This window comes from Neodiprion lecontei, chromosome 5 (assembly GCF_021901455.1).
Source record: "Neodiprion lecontei isolate iyNeoLeco1 chromosome 5, iyNeoLeco1.1, whole genome shotgun sequence".
NCBI classification, from domain to species: Eukaryota; Metazoa; Arthropoda; class Insecta; order Hymenoptera; family Diprionidae; genus Neodiprion; species Neodiprion lecontei.
In genome coordinates this window covers 29,125,052-29,145,766 of record NC_060264.1, presented here as the reverse complement: position 1 = coordinate 29,145,766, position 20,715 = coordinate 29,125,052, and the positions used below count along the sequence as shown (strand labels likewise).

At 43.5% G+C, this 20,715-nt stretch overlaps 1 protein-coding gene across 1 annotated transcript; it reads right to left on the bottom strand.

Annotated features, from left to right (window-relative positions):
• Positions 1–938: 938 nt before the first annotated feature.
• Positions 939–9,691, bottom strand: LOC107220346. The gene is made up of 28 exons (XM_015658909.2): positions 9,446–9,691; positions 9,069–9,330; positions 8,717–8,960; positions 8,464–8,638; positions 8,100–8,261; positions 7,809–8,016; positions 7,512–7,731; positions 7,218–7,401; positions 6,977–7,109; positions 6,601–6,729; positions 6,320–6,486; positions 6,029–6,221; positions 5,768–5,959; positions 5,443–5,700; positions 5,036–5,379; positions 4,787–4,965; positions 4,386–4,724; positions 4,010–4,275; positions 3,628–3,913; positions 3,417–3,549; positions 3,156–3,352; positions 2,844–3,090; positions 2,467–2,750; positions 2,202–2,337; positions 1,898–2,136; positions 1,557–1,821; positions 1,180–1,480; positions 939–1,114 (listed from the first exon to the last, which is right to left on the bottom strand). The coding sequence occupies exons 1-28, from the start codon at positions 9,689–9,691 to the stop codon at positions 939–941; spliced, it is 6,165 nt and encodes a 2,054-aa protein (XP_015514395.2).
• Positions 9,692–20,715: the final 11,024 nt, after the last annotated feature.

Below are 20,715 nucleotides of genomic sequence, written 5' to 3'. Positions count from 1 at the left end.
CTCGACTGACCGACGAGGATTTTGGAATTTCTACAATTTTAGTGAGACCAATGCGCGCGAGGCGATATCGATCCTGGACCCGGAAATTCTCGGCGCCCAGTCGATCCTGGGTCTTGAGGCGTGGCTAAGGGGGTTACCGCCATGGGGCGGAACGGGGCGGTCGCAGCCTCCATTTTGTTTTTTACCTTTTTCACAAAGAACGAGCAGACACGCCGCGCGCGGTATCGATCAATCCACTAATTTGACGGTTCACCGTGCGCCGCACGCCGCTTGCCTTTCCATACATAATGGCTCGCTGATGGGCATTGTCCGTCCGTCGGTTCGTATGTCGGCCTCGAGAGTTCTTCGGTTTATTATTAGACGCTGCGGGTGATTACCGAACGGTGAGACGGAGGGGTAAGGGCAGAGGATGAGAAGAGGAGAAAAACCGATCCCCGATCCCTCGCAGTACGCTCTGCACGGTTATCTTCCGTTCTGCAAATGCTCGAACACCTTGGGTATACCCACGATTTCATCGGACGTCTACACGCGAAATTCTCGCGGAATGCGTTAGCGGTTGAGGATTCAATTCGCAATCGCGAATACTTTTATTGGACGGTTACAGTTCATTTGATACACGTAAAACTGGCGGAACACACTCCGGCCTTCGGGCTAATGCGCTATTTCTAATTACGAGATAACGGTTATTCACCTATGACTAACTCAATTACCGCACCTCCTGCACATACGGTCGTGAGAAGTTTTTGCACCCCTCCCCGATCCAGTAGTAAGAAAATAAGACATAGATGTAAGTTCTAGTACATGTAATAGTTGCACTAAGCAACCGATGCTGCAGCAGGAACTACTTAATGGTAATCACCTCCGACTGCGGAATGGAACTACGTAGTTTTGCGTATGAATTATCCGGGTAATTACATTCAGGTGGATATTTTACGAACTCAACTCCTTATCGGACCTGCCTGCGCCTTCAATTCACTCGCTATTTCGTAAAGGTGATCTCGGGAGGCAGGAAAATGCTGCAGCAAGTAGAACCACTTCTTTCCATTCAACTTCAGTATTTTACACGTTCCAAACGCCCGGTGCGTCATTCTGTGTGGATATCGTGGGAACAAACCTGCAACAGGACGATAGTTATAATTAAATCATTACGACGTCGCGTTATCGTTATCGATGTGATACCGGATAATACTCCGAACGAATCTCCTTCTTCGAAAATCTCTGTTCTGTCTTCCTTCGCGTTTTTGTTGGAATCGTGATGTATCGTTAGTACTTTTCCGCTGTCGATGAAGTACATGGTACCGTTTACGTCGCCCGCGTTGACAATCAGATCGTCAGCGAAAAAGTTTAACAGAATGAAATGGTCAGCGACTTGACGCAAGAAATCCTCGTGACACCCAGAGAATATCTGGTGGTTCTCCAAATGGTGGATGAAGAGAGCATTTTTGATCTCTCTTCGCAAATAACGAGGAGCCTCCAACACCTTGAATGTAATTTGATATGAGTGTTGCAATCTCGGAAACGAGTATTCTGATCACGTGGTCTGAATGTTTGGGTACCAGATGAGGGACTTGTCGACCCCTGTTGAAATCCCACAAGTTGCACCCGTAGGTCCACATGTTCTGACGCAGTACGTAAGTCAGATCGCACGTTTCCATGTAAATTTTAAACCGCTTAATTATTCGCTCATACGTTATCATCACGTAGTGACTGACATTTATCATCGCGCACATGTCACCAACGATCAAAGCGAACATAACGAACATTATGATCTCTAGCATCAGGATGTAGCAGGTGTAGTACCAGGAACTGGCTATTGGCAACCTGGAAGATATCAGAGCAAGCAGTTTGACACAAAGCAGAACTCTCGCTGTTATACTGGTCATATTTTTCTACGTACCGCCGTGTCGTGGACCCTCCATACAAAGCAGATACGTGAAACACGTTGCTAAAGTACACAGTTCGACGAGTCGAGTCGTCCAAGTCGTAGATATCTTCCTTGATGGTCATAAAGGCCAGGATACATGACGCAAGATGTACAGTGAAGAGGAGTATCGCGATCAGGTAAGTTAACCGCATGTTGAAGATGTTTATGTTCAGCCTTTGGCACTGAACGTTGAAGAAATCGACAACTACTGCCTGAGTTCGAAATTAGCGGACGTAAACTTCTTATTCTTGAAGCGTTACTTTCCAAAAGTACTCACCAGTCTGAGAATTCGATTGACACGCAAGGTCGCGTACAGTCTTTGCATTGTTCTATCCCGAAAAGTAAACGATATCACTTCGATAGGAACGACTGATGCCAGATGAGCGTAAAAACCCATCGGAGATTTAACGAACCTTGACAGAATTACATAGTTTACGCTATGATATGGTACCCATTTTAAAATTACACGGTGTTTCATTGCTGTTGAAACATTGTTACTTTGGCGATAATTTCTCGCTGGTCCTTTACTAGGATAAACTCACCTCATCCATATACGTCTTTTGTCTCTGACAACGTTACCAGATTTATCCTCAAAAGCGCTGTTGGCCTTGATGTACATCGTAACGAGGAACAAGAAATCAGTAAAGTACTGGAAACTAATCCAGTATATGTTGAATTCACCGTAAGCAATTTGATAGATGATCGCGCATGGGCTCAAGTAATAGGAAAAAAACAATACGTTTCGATCCCAGAGGACTATTGGTAGCCAATTTGGATCGACGACTCTCATGCTCAAAAAACGAAGAAATCCAAATAGCCTCGTGCCCTGCGGAAGAGAAGCAAGGCAGCAAGGAAAAAGGTAGGACATAACAATAAGGAAGCCCGCTAGCTGCACAGTTTCACGGAAGGTGCAACAAACCTTGTAAAATTGTTCGTCGGTTGATGAATCCCCGGTTGTAACGACGACCACCTGGTCGTCAAAGTTGGCCGAAATGTAGTCGGTATTGAGTTCCATGGCATTCATGAAAATATGCTTAGCCTTACGGTGAATGGTCAAGGCGCGATAAAATTCATCGGCGTCAAAAATTAGCGCTTCCATATGGGCCGTGACGACGATACTTACAGGCATTCGTACGGTGGTCGACCCGATCAAGTTCCCATAAACACTAAATTACCTATCATTATCTTTAGAAGTAAATTACAAGCACGCGTCTATACAGTGTCATTATACCTGCCTGGTCCCAGTGTCGTTACGTAGGATCCATCCGGTGCTACGACTTCGGCGCTGCCTGTGTGAATAACGCAGACAAGATCGACGACGTCGTTGTAATGCACAATGACCGAACCGTTCGGATAAAACCAGACTCCTCTAAGGTGCATCAGAAGGTATCGATAGAAGGTTTCGCTCGCGTCAGCCAATCCGGGACACTGAAGACCACAAGATCATCCGTAGCTAGACGACACGTGATTTCTAATCCATTAGAAAATGTACCTTTGACAAGCATTCGCTGTACAAAGCGCAGAGTACGTCCTCTCGAAGGGCGGGATGGAAGGCGCCAAAGAGCCGATCGACGGACTGGCCTCGTTTGTGCCTCCAAGCGAGCTCGAAGTAGGAAATGACTTCGCTGTAAGAATCGGAACGCGATCGAGACTATACATGCATTTTGCCATGGTTGCGACGAGTCCCAGAAACCTAGACGTACTCGTGTAGTTCAGGGCCGATCTTTTTGTTGTTCATGAAGTTGACCAACGTTGTCATCCGGTCTTGGTAGGCCGTCAACTCGACGTCTCGTATTGCCGAATCAGCCATTACCTGGCCCATCAGAAGCAGGAGAACCGTGAACGTTACTGCTGACATTATGTAAAACACGTTCATCATCGACGGTGTCTTGATCTGTAACTCTTCGACGCCGACGCGCGTCAGTGTACTAACAGCAATGTATAATGATCTTCGGTAAACTATCCAATCGGTGAGCTTGTATTTGGTACCTTTGGAGTCAAATCGCAGAAATTACTGATCTTACTACCGCCATGAAGTCGCAGCAGCTTTACAGATTATTTTGGAAAATTTTGGGTTTCACTAACTCGCTTCAATAAAGCTGTGCCACTGTGGGCACCGAAGACCTGCCTTAAACTCCGCAGTGTCCTCGTATTTTGCATCAAAGATACAGCTGGTGTAGAGGACTACGCAAGCGAAAATGTGCGCAATCAGGAGAAGAATGGGTAGGAACTTCCCATACTTTATGACCTTGGACCACGAATCTGTTTCCTGGAGATAGTTTACAGCTCCAATGACACGGTGAAGTTGGAGAACTCTCGTCAGGTAGAAGAAAAATAGATCCTTGGAGGAGCTGGCGGACATTTTAGAGTCAGATTATATATAAAAGCGATACTGGAAACGTCGAATTTTGTGGAGTGAAAATTCAATCGTGTGACATTTTCCACTCGTCCGCTAACTTACATCATCTTCCGCAGGATCAGCTGCTCGAACGGAAGTAGGCCGAGGAGGTCGACGAACATCGATGTCGTCATGTATTGCGAAGCAGTGGACAGTGGATGCGTGACCAATAACCCTTTTTCGTTGAAGTACCCTACGTGCATTCTGACATAGATATCCAAGAGGGCAGCGATATTTAAAAAGGTGATTACCCGGGTGATGAATGTTCTTGAATCACTAGCCTGGACGATAATTCGCATGGTATACAAAATTGTGGTCATAATAGCGCAAATGCACCTCTGAGCCTCGTAGTATTTCAGAAACCTTCCGTCCGGACGAATAGTCAGACGTAGGAGACACCACCTGGTAAGAAAGTGTCCGATAAGTCATTTGCATCTCGAATCACAGATGCTCGAATCCCTCACTTGAGGAATTTCAAGTTTTTTAGCCGCTCAAATGGCTCGCTGATCACATAGTATTCAGGATCTTCTTTATTTATGGTGTACACGAAGAAAGTGAAGGATGGAATTGGCGGTCGCACCGTATGGAGCACCTCGACGAATTCCGGTTGCTCCTTGGCCTGCTCTCGCAGTTCCAGAACTTGCTATTTGACCAAAATGTCAATGATAACTGTTCAACGAGTACGAAAACATTTTTAATCAATCCGCACTCACCTCCATTCGATGAAATTCTGCCAGTAGCTGGTCGAACTCGAACTTCTCTTCGGGATAGTTGCTGTATACACGGAGAAAATCGTTTCGGCTTATCGTGAGGAACGACACGTAAGTGGAGGTGACCACCGTATGGACAACCGGGAGCTGCAGAGACATTTCAAGAACGTATATAGATGTCCCAGGGCCAACCTTGCGATGGGGGATGGACGGTTCCATGTGAATCATCTCACAGTAGCCCTTTTCGATTAAATACATCTCCGTGCAATGCCGCCCACCGTAGGAAAGAAGTTCCCTCGGAGGAAGAACAGTGATCGAAGCAATGGAGCAGATATCCCGGATGAATCCTGCCTCAGAAAAACGAGTACCAGTCGCTTTCGCGTTCATGAAATTGCAGATATTCTTCATACCTTGATCCATCTCCGTGAAGAGAGGCACGTTACTTATCAGACGGTTGAATCTCTCGTATTTCCAATTCGCAGACATCTCTGGTGACAGTGTGCTTAGCACATCTTCGTTGGTCACCACTCTGTAGCCCCTGTCGTATCGCATTTCTGTCTCAAGATACGAGTCGACTCGTTTCTTCAAGGCCTCTGGTACCGTGGTCTTGTTTAAATGATAGTGAATAGCCTGACTAAGATGGTAATGCCGGGCATATATAACCTGCCCTGTGGACAAATTGAACAGCTTTGCCATTTACCGGATTGCTTCTACTAAGGTTTAATTTTACTTTACCTAGAATACGGACAGACGTTAATGATGCCATGTAAAATATGTACAATAAGGCGCCGAATATCATCAGGATCACCCAGAATGCACATTCCATCGAGGACCCTGGCCTGGCTATAGGCGTTCCAATGCCGAGCACTATCTGAAGGACGACCAATAACGAGTAACTGAACACTTTGTGAGTCAGCTGCTCATGACCTGTCAAAAATCGAGCTCAATCGGATAAACATTCATCTGCTCTGCAAGTATACAGCAGATCCGACTCACCGGTTAGAGCGGTCGAAATCCACGACGTCGGAGGGCAAGAATCGACTCCGAGTCTGGCGGGGCAAGTTGAGAACAAGAGCATGCCGGTAAAGAAGAAACTGATCAGAATAACGTAGAGGCTGTATTTCACCATTCGAAGAACGACCAGTGATATCTTGTGAGAGTTCTCTATCCTCGTAAACATGATCTCTAACTGTAACTCGACATGAAAGCATTACTGTTACCGGTAATTGAAAAAACAGCAGGTTTCTTACGCTGTTTGAGTTTTTCTGTTCAAACCATAGTTCGTACCTTGTATAATTTCAGCATTCGAAGTAGTTTCAATAATCTCAAGAAACTGTATTCAACAGGCATGGCACTCACCAGAACCGTCCAAGGTACGGCGGCAACAAGATCAAACCAAAAAGTCCAGTCGTGGAGACGAATCTTAAGGATCTGTGACACCTTGATAATGGTAACTACGAATAATAATCATTATTTTAAATTAAGCGAGGCGCCTTTGCAGACTCATTCTTGTTCAGTAATTCATGGACCATCTAGAAACTTGAATTGCGAAAGAGGTACATACGTACTCCGATCGTTCTTCTGTATGGCAGTGCAAAGAACGACCCACAAGTCGGCTGTCAGTACAAGACCGATAAAAATGGTCCAAGCGTGAACGACGTCCGTCTCAAACTCTTGAAAAGCTATACTTACCGTAACTGTACATGAAAATTATCAACTGAGCTATTGCTACACTCTACACTCATGTCATCAACTTTTTTTCTCATACAGCTCCTAATGCTGTATAAAAGTTGCAGCAACTTAATTTTGCAAGCTTTACAATACTGTAAATACACCGTGCAATGTTTTCGCAATATTGTAAACGGTGTTGCAGTATAGGTAGAAATACTGTACAAATGCTTCTGCAATACTGCGTACTATCTGAGCTACTTTGCTCGAACTCACGTGTATAAGATAACGTTATTGTAGAGATTAAAACGATCGTATCCCACAGCTGAAGCACCGGAGAGCCAGGCTTCAATATCCATGGGCACTTTGAAGATTGCAAAAACACGGCATCCGAGGTCAGAGCTATGTTCTAAAAGTTAATAAGGAAAGAAGATCAATGTTTCATCTTTCTTTCAATGAATATTCGGGCTTCCTTTATATTGCGCCAGCCTTCGAAGCGAAGCTAAACGAATCGTACATCGGACAGCACGAGTGTATCCAGGTACATGAAGGTGTACCGAATATCCGTAGAGGCATAGACCTGCTCCATAAGATTTGCTCGTTTCTTCATTTCTTTGATGCCTCCATCGACTCGTTGCGCACCCTGAAGAGCACTGAGGCTTGTTTTGAGCCAAGCAACGTCGGTGTTACGATTATTTTGTCTGGAATAAAATGTGGAATTGGAGACAAAGTTCAAGTGAAATAGAGAGAGCGCGATTTGGATTCCGTTGGGGGTATTCGATGCAATAATTAATGTAGCGGCCGTACTAACATGACATTTTGGTTTTTCTGCAAATAAACACCAAGTTCCGTCATAAACTTTGCACCTTTTAGACGCGTATCGATCACCGATGTAATCTCACTCCATATTTCTGGATAGCTAGGAATTATTATCCTAGCAAATTTGTTACGCTCGAGAACGTTCAGTTCGCAAGGGGTGCAGGCTAGGACGCTAACGCCACTCCTGTAGCTTGCTAGGAGTGCGATTTCACCTGTGCGGTTCGGAATCGTTAGTGAAACCTTGACTCGATAGAACGAAGAGAATTGAAAAGGGAGAAAATCTACATACCGAAAATCGTCCCACCGGAAAATGAAAGGATTGGAGTCTCATTGTCCTCTTCTGAGAGTACGTGGACACTTCCACTCACGATGTAAATAAGCCGATCTTTGATATCGAACTTTCTGAAGATATAGTCACCCGGTGAGACGAATTTCCGCTCGCACAACAACGACACGTTCCTGAGAAATGGCACCGGCATGTGGCGAAACAGCTTAGACTATTTTCAGCACATACAATAGTAAGCTTTCATTTCTAATTATGACTTGTCATTTTGTCATTTTAACTGATTGAGATACTGACGTGTTTGAAGGTAGCCCACGACAGCTCCAGACTGCATTCAGCCTTGAATATCAATGGATACATGATGAAATCGCTGATCCGGAATTTCTGACCACCCTCTGTTTCCCAAAACGAATCATAATACTTGTGGATCTGATGACGCGTCTGAATCGTTACTGCAGGCTTAAAACGTCAACCTTAAACTTTAACGCGCCTTACTTAACGACACCGAAACACTCCAACGTATAATAAGCTGCCTATTACAAGGCGGCCACGTTCCTTGTCAATAAATATAATCCGTTTTTTTTATTTTTAAGCTACCGTTGATATCCTTTATCTAACCATATAAAAAAAATTAATTCCGTTCAGTGAAATCTACTAATACCGTCATGAGCTCGTCCAGAATCGATCTCTTCAGCGTGAAAATACTCTTGGCGTAGTCTCTCCGTTGAATGATATCGACCATATAGGCGAGCAGGAGTGAACGAATACCAAGAGCGCCGATCATTGCAAAGACAGCAAAAAGCACATGATCGGTCGAGACGGGCAGTTCTATGGTCCTGAAGTAAATTCAAATTATGATATGTCTGTTCTCAGGTTAATACTGCAAATATAAAGTACAAAATGCAACGACTTGCCCGTGCGAAGATACGTGACCGATGATCACGTAGAACGATATCCAAAACCAGTCGTTGGACCTGTAATTGTTCGGCTTCAAACGATCAACTACATTCTGCAACCACCCGTATTCTTCCTTTTCAATGTCAATCCGCCACTTGAACATTATCACAACAGCGAGCATCGAAATTACCAGCAAAATGGTTAGGACTTGCACCAAATGGATCTGAATCGAAACCCAAGTGATACCATTCGTGGATTTTCCTAAAAATAGTTTTAGAATCTTTTACTGAAGATTCCTGCCTAGCATACCCTCTAAAAGATAATGCTCGGCAAGTAATGAACACAGTTTAGAGGTTGGCCAATGTATACCGAAAAACAAGTAAAGACGGTATATTCGTATCAAATGGTTGAGGGACCACAAGTGGAAGACTCCGGGATTTGTGAGCGCCAAGTCTGAGCCATACCAAAGGAATGCGTCGACGGGTATTAAAGATACGACGTCTAGTAGTAGCCCGAGTCTTTTTCGTGGCTGGATTCCTGATACAACAGATATCGAGGTCCAAGTCCTGTACGACAACGCCAAGAGGAAGTCGGCACAGTACAAAGCCTCCATCATCATCACATAAGGTTGCTTAAATGCGTGAGAACACGATGTGAGACATGTTGCTATTAGAAGCAGAACCGATTTTCTGAATAAAGCTGCTGAAAGAGACTAAGAGAGCCGGATTGAAATTAAACATGCGAACCAAGGGGGTACTCCTGGGCTCCTTTGTGATATCCAGCAGAAATCCTCTGAAGGTTACGCAGTACAATATGATTTGAAACTCCGCCACTATCGTCACGAGGATAACTGCGACCCAGACTGGTTCCGCATGTAACATAATCACAGTGCGCAAAGGCCTTTCATTATCCGCAAGATGATCCGCGATCTCGATTTCTGGTTCGGTATTTTTAGACGTAATTAAATTGGTAGAATCCGATCGATGGGTCATTTTCTCAATACTATGCCTCGCGATTTTCTTTGACGACATTCTGATTCAATTCGAACTCCAAGTTTTTGTATCACATTTTACTTTATACAAGCGACACGTTTACCGTTTTCAAAATCAGGTTATGATAGCGCAGGAATCTCGAAATGAATAAGATTGTTGAAAATAAATCTGACGATCCAGACAAGTGGAAGAACGAGATTTTGTTGTTCGGTGTGACCAATTTGTTTTGCAAAAATATGATCTCTTTGTGCTGGAATGTAAAAATCTATCAAGATATATCACGCGAATTTATACGTCAAAACAATCGCAGCATTGTATTTTCCTCGTATTTTCTCAGCTGTTGATCGTGCGTTGGTCGCGAAGTATTTTTCCTGAAAATCGATTCTGAGACGGTAAGTTTTCGAGTTCTAAATACCGCGAAAACAGTGAGACAAACCCCTTTGGATTTTTTCAGTCCATTTTCCGCAGGTTTTGAGAAACGCTGTGATCGATTCATCCATAACCTATATCGACGTAATTTTTCGAGGGTAATCCATTGCGCACAATCTTGACACGCTGCGAACAACGAATCACAACTCACGGCTGAAAAACAACAAATTTGCACTGGGTTTTCGAAGGGGTGTAAGAAAATCACGAATTCAGAGGTACAAAGGTTCAGTTCGAGTTTATTCAATATGCCTTAATTGAAATACAAATAAAGTGGTGCCGGTACATACTACCTTGCCAAATTTCCGAATGGAGTGATTAAAATATGTTATATATAGTAAAACATTATACTGATAGTAATATATTATACATAATATTATGATGATATAACCTACAAACTGATGTACTTAGTTGAATATGTCCAATAGTATTGCATTTCGTAACATGAAAAAAATGCAATACATTGAACGAACATTACATGATAAGTTTAACTACTATATGTATACGGAGTGAAACTGCAATATGCATTGCAGACAGGAAAAAATGTACAATGTTGACTGACAAAGTAATTATTGTAGTTTGTAAGCGCAGTTTCAGTTCGGAACTGCGTAAACGTGCAATGCACCTCTGCAAAATACTAGATGTATGTAATAATATTGTATTGATAGTATTTTATGTGACCTCGAATAAAAATACTAATACCTAAATGCATTTCTCCATATTTTCTTCCTATCTCCTCGGACGCTGATGCAATGGTGCTACAAATACCTTTAGGCAGCGCTTCAGGTTCAATTGGTCTGGAAACGGGTATTTGAATCAATTCAGTACGGATACGTTTCCGCTCAACAAAAAGGAAACCTTAATCCCTTTGTATTTGATTTCGAGAACTGCCGGAATAAATTCTTTCGTGCACTATTCGGACGTAATTTTGCGAGCGAAATCGATTGGGCGCAGTCCCAATACGCTGCGAGCAACGGATGAAAAGTTACAGGCAGAAAACCAGAACCTGAGTTTTTCACATTTTTCAGCTGGTGATCTTTTCGTCGTCATTTCTCTCCCGTTGATCCCACGCTCTTTTTGCTGCGTTTCCTGAGTTCCTGGGGGTCCAATTAGTCGAGAGAAGGTCAGGCAAATCGAATCTGAGACCAAAAATTTTTCGGCCCAAAAATACGTAAGGCTAACCCCTTTGTATTTTTGGTGAAAATTTTCGCGATTTTGAAAAGTGCTGGAATAAATTCTTTCGTGCACTATTCGGACGTAATTTTGCGAGAGAAATCGATTGGGCGCAGTCCCAATACGCTGCGAGCAACGGATGAAAAGTTACAGGCAGAAAACCAGAACCTGAGTTTTTCACATTTTTCAGCTGGTGATCTTTTCGTCGTCATTTCTCTCCCGTTGATCCCACGCTCTTTTTGCTGCGTTTCCTGAGTTCCTGGGGGTCCAATTAGTCGGGAGAAGGTCATGCGAATCGAATCTGAGACCAAAAATTTTTCGGCCCAAAAATAAGTAAGGCTAACCCCTTTGTATTTTTGGTGAAAATTTTCGCGATTTTGAAAAGTGCTGGAATAAATTCTTTCGTGCACTATTCGGACGTAATTTTGCGAGAGAAATCGATTGGGCGCAGTCCCAATACGCTGCGAGCAACGGATGAAAAGTTACAGGCAGAAAACCAGAACCTGAGTTTTTCACATTTTTCAGCTGGTGATCTTTTCGTCGTCATTTCTCTCCCGTTGATCCCACGCTCTTTTTGCTGCGTTTCCTGAGTTCCTGGGGGTCCAATTAGTCGAGAGAAGGTCATGCAAATCGAATCTGAGACCAAAAATTTTTCGGCCCAAAAATACGTAAGGCTAACCCCTTTGTATTTTTGGTGAAAATTTTCGCGATTTTGAAAAGTGCTGGAATAAATTCTTTCGTGCACTATTCGGACGTAATTTTGCGAGAGAAATCGATTGGGCGCAGTCCCAATACGCTGCGAGCAACGGATGAAAAGTTACAGGCAGAAAACCAGAACCTGAGTTTTTCACATTTTTCAGCTGGTGATCTTTTCGTCGTCATTTCTCTCCCGTTGATCCCACGCTCTTTTTGCTGCGTTTCCTGAGTTCCTGGGGGTCCAATTAGTCGAGAGAAGGTCATGCAAATCGAATCTGAGACCAAAAATTTTTCGGCCCAAAAATACGTAAGGCTAACTAACCCCTTTGTATTTTTGGTGAAAATTTTCGCGATTTTGAAAAGTGCTGGAATAAATTCTTTCGTGCACTATTCGGACGTAATTTTGCGAGAGAAATCGATTGGGCGCAGTCCCAATACGCTGCGAGCAACGGATGAAAAGTTACAGGCAGAAAACCAGAACCTGAGTTTTTCACATTTTTCAGCTGGTGATCTTTTCGTCGTCATTTCTCTCCCGTTGATCCCACGCTCTTTTTGCTGCGTTTCCTGAGTTCCTGGGGGTCCAATTAGTCGAGAGAAGGTCATGCAAATCGAATCTGAGACCAAAAATTTTTCGGCCCAAAAATACGTAAGGCTAACCCCTTTGTATTTTTGGTGAAAATTTTCGCGATTTTGAAAAGTGCTGGAATAAATTCTTTCGTGCACTATTCGGACGTAATTTTGCGAGAGAAATCGATTGGGCGCAGTCCCAATACGCTGCGAGCAACGGATGAAAAGTTACAGGCAGAAAACCAGAACCTGAGTTTTTCACATTTTTCAGCTGGTGATCTTTTCGTCGTCATTTCTCTCCCGTTGATCCCACGCTCTTTTTGCTGCGTTTCCTGAGTTCCTGGGGGTCCAATTAGTCGAGAGAAGGTCATGCAAATCGAATCTGAGACCAAAAATTTTTCGGCCCAAAAATACGTAAGGCTAACCCCTTTGTATTTTTGGTGAAAATTTTCGCGATTTTGAAAAGTGCTGGAATAAATTCTTTCGTGCACTATTCGGACGTAATTTTGCGAGAGAAATCGATTGGGCGCAGTCCCAATACGCTGCGAGCAACGGATGAAAAGTTACAGGCAGAAAACCAGAACCTGAGTTTTTCACATTTTTCAGCTGGTGATCTTTTCGTCGTCATTTCTCTCCCGTTGATCCCACGCTCTTTTTGCTGCGTTTCCTGAGTTCCTGGGGGTCCAATTAGTCGAGAGAAGGTCATGCAAATCGAATCTGAGACCAAAAATTTTTCGGCCCAAAAATACGTAAGGCTAACTAACCCCTTTGTATTTTTGGTGAAAATTTTCGCGATTTTGAAAAGTGCTGGAATAAATTCTTTCGTGCACTATTCGGACGTAATTTTGCGAGAGAAATCGATTGGGCGCAGTCCCAATACGCTGCGAGCAACGGATGAAAAGTTACAGGCAGAAAACCAGAACCTGAGTTTTTCACATTTTTCAGCTGGTGATCTTTTCGTCGTCATTTCTCTCCCGTTGATCCCACGCTCTTTTTGCTGCGTTTCCTGAGTTCCTGGGGGTCCAATTAGTCGGGAGAAGGTCATGCGAATCGAATCTGAGACCAAAAATTTTTCGGCCCAAAAATACGTAAGGCTAACTAACCCCTTTGTATTTTTGGTGAAAATTTTCGCGATTTTGAAAAGTGCTGGAATAAATTCTTTCGTGCACTATTCGGACGTAATTTTGCGAGAGAAATCGATTGGGCGCAGTCCCAATACGCTGCGAGCAACGGATGAAAAGTTACAGGCAGAAAACCAGAACCTGAGTTTTTCACATTTTTCAGCTGGTGATCTTTTCGTCGTCATTTCTCTCCCGTTGATCCCACGCTCTTTTTGCTGCGTTTCCTGAGTTCCTGGGGGTCCAATTAGTCGAGAGAAGGTCATGCAAATCGAATCTGAGACCAAAAATTTTTCGGCCCAAAAATACGTAAGGCTAACCCCTTTGTATTTTTGGTGAAAATTTTCGCGATTTTGAAAAGTGCTGGAATAAATTCTTTCGTGCACTATTCGGACGTAATTTTGCGAGAGAAATCGATTGGGCGCAGTCCCAATACGCTGCGAGCAACGGATGAAAAGTTACAGGCAGAAAACCAGAACCTGAGTTTTTCACATTTTTCAGCTGGTGATCTTTTCGTCGTCATTTCTCTCCCGTTGATCCCACGCTCTTTTTGCTGCGTTTCCTGAGTTCCTGGGGGTCCAATTAGTCGAGAGAAGGTCATGCAAATCGAATCTGAGACCAAAAATTTTTCGGCCCAAAAATACGTAAGGCTAACCCCTTTGTATTTTTGGTGAAAATTTTCGCGATTTTGAAAAGTGCTGGAATAAATTCTTTCGTGCACTATTCGGACGTAATTTTGCGAGAGAAATCGATTGGGCGCAGTCCCAATACGCTGCGAGCAACGGATGAAAAGTTACAGGCAGAAAACCAGAACCTGAGTTTTTCACATTTTTCAGCTGGTGATCTTTTCGTCGTCATTTCTCTCCCGTTGATCCCACGCTCTTTTTGCTGCGTTTCCTGAGTTCCTGGGGGTCCAATTAGTCGAGAGAAGGTCATGCAAATCGAATCTGAGACCAAAAATTTTTCGGCCCAAAAATACGTAAGGCTAACTAACCCCTTTGTATTTTTGGTGAAAATTTTCGCGATTTTGAAAAGTGCTGGAATAAATTCTTTCGTGCACTATTCGGACGTAATTTTGCGAGAGAAATCGATTGGGCGCAGTCCCAATACGCTGCGAGCAACGGATGAAAAGTTACAGGCAGAAAACCAGAACCTGAGTTTTTCACATTTTTCAGCTGGTGATCTTTTCGTCGTCATTTCTCTCCCGTTGATCCCACGCTCTTTTTGCTGCGTTTCCTGAGTTCCTGGGGGTCCAATTAGTCGAGAGAAGGTCATGCAAATCGAATCTGAGACCAAAAATTTTTCGGCCCAAAAATACGTAAGGCTAACTAACCCCTTTGTATTTTTGGTGAAAATTTTCGCGATTTTGAAAAGTGCTGGAATAAATTCTTTCGTGCACTATTCGGACGTAATTTTGCGAGAGAAATCGATTGGGCGCAGTCCCAATACGCTGCGAGCAACGGATGAAAAGTTACAGGCAGAAAACCAGAACCTGAGTTTTTCACATTTTTCAGCTGGTGATCTTTTCGTCGTCATTTCTCTCCCGTTGATCCCACGCTCTTTTTGCTGCGTTTCCTGAGTTCCTGGGGGTCCAATTAGTCGGGAGAAGGTCATGCGAATCGAATCTGAGACCAAAAATTTTTCGGCCCAAAAATACGTAAGGCTAACTAACCCCTTTGTATTTTTGGTGAAAATTTTCGCGATTTTGAAAAGTGCTGGAATAAATTCTTTCGTGCACTATTCGGACGTAATTTTGCGAGAGAAATCGATTGGGCGCAGTCCCAATACGCTGCGAGCAACGGATGAAAAGTTACAGGCAGAAAACCAGAACCTGAGTTTTTCACATTTTTCAGCTGGTGATCTTTTCGTCGTCATTTCTCTCCCGTTGATCCCACGCTCTTTTTGCTGCGTTTCCTGAGTTCCTGGGGGTCCAATTAGTCGAGAGAAGGTCATGCAAATCGAATCTGAGACCAAAAATTTTTCGGCCCAAAAATACGTAAGGCTAACCCCTTTGTATTTTTGGTGAAAATTTTCGCGATTTTGAAAAGTGCTGGAATAAATTCTTTCGTGCACTATTCGGACGTAATTTTGCGAGAGAAATCGATTGGGCGCAGTCCCAATACGCTGCGAGCAACGGATGAAAAGTTACAGGCAGAAAACCAGAACCTGAGTTTTTCACATTTTTCAGCTGGTGATCTTTTCGTCGTCATTTCTCTCCCGTTGATCCCACGCTCTTTTTGCTGCGTTTCCTGAGTTCCTGGGGGTCCAATTAGTCGAGAGAAGGTCATGCAAATCGAATCTGAGACCAAAAATTTTTCGGCCCAAAAATACGTAAGGCTAACCCCTTTGTATTTTTGGTGAAAATTTTCGCGATTTTGAAAAGTGCTGGAATAAATTCTTTCGTGCACTATTCGGACGTAATTTTGCGAGAGAAATCGATTGGGCGCAGTCCCAATACGCTGCGAGCAACGGATGAAAAGTTACAGGCAGAAAACCAGAACCTGAGTTTTTCACATTTTTCAGCTGGTGATCTTTTCGTCGTCATTTCTCTCCCGTTGATCCCACGCTCTTTTTGCTGCGTTTCCTGAGTTCCTGGGGGTCCAATTAGTCGAGAGAAGGTCATGCAAATCGAATCTGAGACCAAAAATTTTTCGGCCCAAAAATACGTAAGGCTAACCCCTTTGTATTTTTGGTGAAAATTTTCGCGATTTTGAAAAGTGCTGGAATAAATTCTTTCGTGCACTATTCGGACGTAATTTTGCGAGAGAAATCGATTGGGCGCAGTCCCAATACGCTGCGAGCAACGGATGAAAAGTTACAGGCAGAAAACCAGAACCTGAGTTTTTCACATTTTTCAGCTGGTGATCTTTTCGTCGTCATTTCTCTCCCGTTGATCCCACGCTCTTTTTGCTGCGTTTCCTGAGTTCCTGGGGGTCCAATTAGTCGGGAGAAGGTCATGCGAATCGAATCTGAGACCAAAAATTTTTCGGCCCAAAAATACGTAAGGCTAACTAACCCCTTTGTATTTTTGGTGAAAATTTTCGCGATTTTGAAAAGTGCTGGAATAAATTCTTTCGTGCACTATTCGGACGTAATTTTGCGAGAGAAATCGATTGGGCGCAGTCCCAATACGCTGCGAGCAACGGATGAAAAGTTACAGGCAGAAAACCAGAACCTGAGTTTTTCACATTTTTCAGCTGGTGATCTTTTCGTCGTCATTTCTCTCCCGTTGATCCCACGCTCTTTTTGCTGCGTTTCCTGAGTTCCTGGGGGTCCAATTAGTCGAGAGAAGGTCATGCAAATCGAATCTGAGACCAAAAATTTTTCGGCCCAAAAATACGTAAGGCTAACCCCTTTGTATTTTTGGTGAAAATTTTCGCGATTTTGAAAAGTGCTGGAATAAATTCTTTCGTGCACTATTCGGACGTAATTTTGCGAGAGAAATCGATTGGGCGCAGTCCCAATACGCTGCGAGCAACGGATGAAAAGTTACAGGCAGAAAACCAGAACCTGAGTTTTTCACATTTTTCAGCTGGTGATCTTTTCGTCGTCATTTCTCTCCCGTTGATCCCACGCTCTTTTTGCTGCGTTTCCTGAGTTCCTGGGGGTCCAATTAGTCGAGAGAAGGTCATGCAAATCGAATCTGAGACCAAAAATTTTTCGGCCCAAAAATACGTAAGGCTAACTAACCCCTTTGTATTTTTGGTGAAAATTTTCGCGATTTTGAAAAGTGCTGGAATAAATTCTTTCGTGCACTATTCGGACGTAATTTTGCGAGAGAAATCGATTGGGCGCAGTCCCAATACGCTGCGAGCAACGGATGAAAAGTTACAGGCAGAAAACCAGAACCTGAGTTTTTCACATTTTTCAGCTGGTGATCTTTTCGTCGTCATTTCTCTCCCGTTGATCCCACGCTCTTTTTGCTGCGTTTCCTGAGTTCCTGGGGGTCCAATTAGTCGAGAGAAGGTCATGCAAATCGAATCTGAGACCAAAAATTTTTCGGCCCAAAAATACGTAAGGCTAACTAACCCCTTTGTATTTTTGGTGAAAATTTTCGCGATTTTGAAAAGTGCTGGAATAAATTCTTTCGTGCACTATTCGGACGTAATTTTGCGAGAGAAATCGATTGGGCGCAGTCCCAATACGCTGCGAGCAACGGATGAAAAGTTACAGGCAGAAAACCAGAACCTGAGTTTTTCACATTTTTCAGCTGGTGATCTTTTCGTCGTCATTTCTCTCCCGTTGATCCCACGCTCTTTTTGCTGCGTTTCCTGAGTTCCTGGGGGTCCAATTAGTCGAGAGAAGGTCATGCAAATCGAATCTGAGACCAAAAATTTTTCGGCCCAAAAATACGTAAGGCTAACTAACCCCTTTGTATTTTTGGTGAAAATTTTCGCGATTTTGAAAAGTGCTGGAATAAATTCTTTCGTGCACTATTCGGACGTAATTTTGCGAGAGAAATCGATTGGGCGCAGTCCCAATACGCTGCGAGCAACGGATGAAAAGTTACAGGCAGAAAACCAGAACCTGAGTTTTTCACATTTTTCAGCTGGTGATCTTTTCGTCGTCATTTCTCTCCCGTTGATCCCACGCTCTTTTTGCTGCGTTTCCTGAGTTCCTGGGGGTCCAATTAGTCGAGAGAAGGTCATGCAAATCGAATCTGAGACCAAAAATTTTTCGGCCCAAAAATACGTAAGGCTAACCCCTTTGTATTTTTGGTGAAAATTTTCGCGATTTTGAAAAGTGCTGGAATAAATTCTTTCGTGCACTATTCGGACGTAATTTTGCGAGAGAAATCGATTGGGCGCAGTCCCAATACGCTGCGAGCAACGGATGAAAAGTTACAGGCAGAAAACCAGAACCTGAGTTTTTCACATTTTTCAGCTGGTGATCTTTTCGTCGTCATTTCTCTCCCGTTGATCCCACGCTCTTTTTGCTGCGTTTCCTGAGTTCCTGGGGGTCCAATTAGTCGAGAGAAGGTCATGCAAATCGAATCTGAGACCAAAAATTTTTCGGCCCAAAAATACGTAAGGCTAACCCCTTTGTATTTTTGGTGAAAATTTTCGCGATTTTGAAAAGTGCTGGAATAAATTCTTTCGTGCACTATTCGGACGTAATTTTGCGAGAGAAATCGATTGGGCGCAGTCCCAATACGCTGCGAGCAACGGATGAAAAGTTACAGGCAGAAAACCAGAACCTGAGTTTTTCACATTTTTCAGCTGGTGATCTTTTCGTCGTCATTTCTCTCCCGTTGATCCCACGCTCTTTTTGCTGCGTTTCCTGAGTTCCTGGGGGTCCAATTAGTCGAGAGAAGGTCATGCAAATCGAATCTGAGACCAAAAATTTTTCGGCCCAAAAATACGTAAGGCTAACCCCTTTGTATTTTTGGTGAAAATTTTCGCGATTTTGAAAAGTGCTGGAATAAATTCTTTCGTGCACTATTCGGACGTAATTTTGCGAGAGAAATCGATTGGGCGCAGTCCCAATACGCTGCGAGCAACGGATGAAAAGTTACAGGCAGAAAACCAGAACCTGAGTTTTTCACATTTTTCAGCTGGTGATCTTTTCGTCGTCATTTCTCTCCCGTTGATCCCACGCTCTTTTTGCTGCGTTTCCTGAGTTCCTGGGGGTCCAATTAGTCGGGAGAAGGTCATGCGAATCGAATCTGAGACCAAAAATTTTTCGGCCCAAAAATACGTAAGGCTAACTAACCCCTTTGTATTTTTGGTGAAAATTTTCGCGATTTTGAAAAGTGCTGGAATAAATTCTTTCGTGCACTATTCGGACGTAATTTTGCGAGAGAAATCGATTGGGCGCAGTCCCAATACGCTGCGAGCAACGGATGAAAAGTTACAGGCAGAAAACCAGAACCTGAGTTTTTCACATTTTTCAGCTGGTGATCTTTTCGTCGTCATTTCTCTCCCGTTGATCCCACGCTCTTTTTGCTGCGTTTCCTGAGTTCCTGGGGGTCCAATTAGTCGAGAGAAGGTCATGCAAATCGAATCTGAGACCAAAAATTTTTCGGCCCAAAAATACGTAAGGCTAACCCCTTTGTATTTTTGGTGAAAATTTTCGCGATTTTGAAAAGTGCTGGAATAAATTCTTTCGTGCACTATTCGGACGTAATTTTGCGAGAGAAATCGATTGGGCGCAGTCCCAATACGCTGCGAGCAACGGATGAAAAGTTACAGGCAGAAAACCAGAACCTGAGTTTTTCACATTTTTCAGCTGGTGATCTTTTCGTCGTCATTTCTCTCCCGTTGATCCCACGCTCTTTTTGCTGCGTTTCCTGAGTTCCTGGGGGTCCAATTAGTCGAGAGAAGGTCATGCAAATCGAATCTGAGACCAAAAATTTTTCGGCCCAAAAATACGTAAGGCTAACCCCTTTGTATTTTTGGTGAAAATTTTCGCGATTTTGAAAAGTGCTGGAATAAATTCTTTCGTGCACTATTCGGACGTAATTTTGCGAGAGAAATCGATTGGGCGCAGTCCCAATACGCTGCGAGCAACGGATGAAAAGTTACAGGCAGAAAACCAGAACCTGAGTTTTTCACATTTTTCAGCTGGTGATCTTTTCGTCGTCATTTCTCTCCCGTTGATCCCACGCTCTTTTTGCTGCGTTTCCTGAGTTCCTGGGGGTCCAATTAGTCGAGAGAAGGTCATGCAAATCGAATCTGAGACCAAAAATTTTTCGGCCCAAAAATACGTAAGGCTAACCCCTTTGTATTTTTGGTGAAAATTTTCGCGATTTTGAAAAGTGCTGGAATAAATTCTTTCGTGCACTATTCGGACGTAATTTTGCGAGAGAAATCGATTGGGCGCAGTCCCAATACGCTGCGAGCAACGGATGAAAAGTTACAGGCAGAAAACCAGAACCTGAGTTTTTCACATTTTTCAGCTGGTGATCTTTTCGTCGTCATTTCTCTCCCGTTGATCCCACGCTCTTTTTGCTGCGTTTCCTGAGTTCCTGGGGGTCCAATTAGTCGAGAGAAGGTCATGCAAATCGAATCTGAGACCAAAAATTTTTCGGCCCAAAAATACGTA

What these genes read in the sequence shown, in the direction of transcription:
- LOC107220346 (XM_015658909.2), bottom strand. Translation starts at nt 9,691, where the DNA reads ATGACCCATCGATCGGATTCTACCAATTTAATTACGTCTAAAAATACC. An exon ending in TTCTGGACGAGCTCATGACG is followed by an intron (nt 8,262 to 8,463) that starts GTATTAGTAGAT and finishes TGACGTTTTAAG; the next exon opens with CCTGCAGTAACGATTCAGAC. An exon ending in CTTCACGGAGATGGATCAAG is followed by an intron (nt 5,380 to 5,442) that starts GTATGAAGAATA and finishes TTTCTGAGGCAG; the next exon opens with GATTCATCCGGGATATCTGC.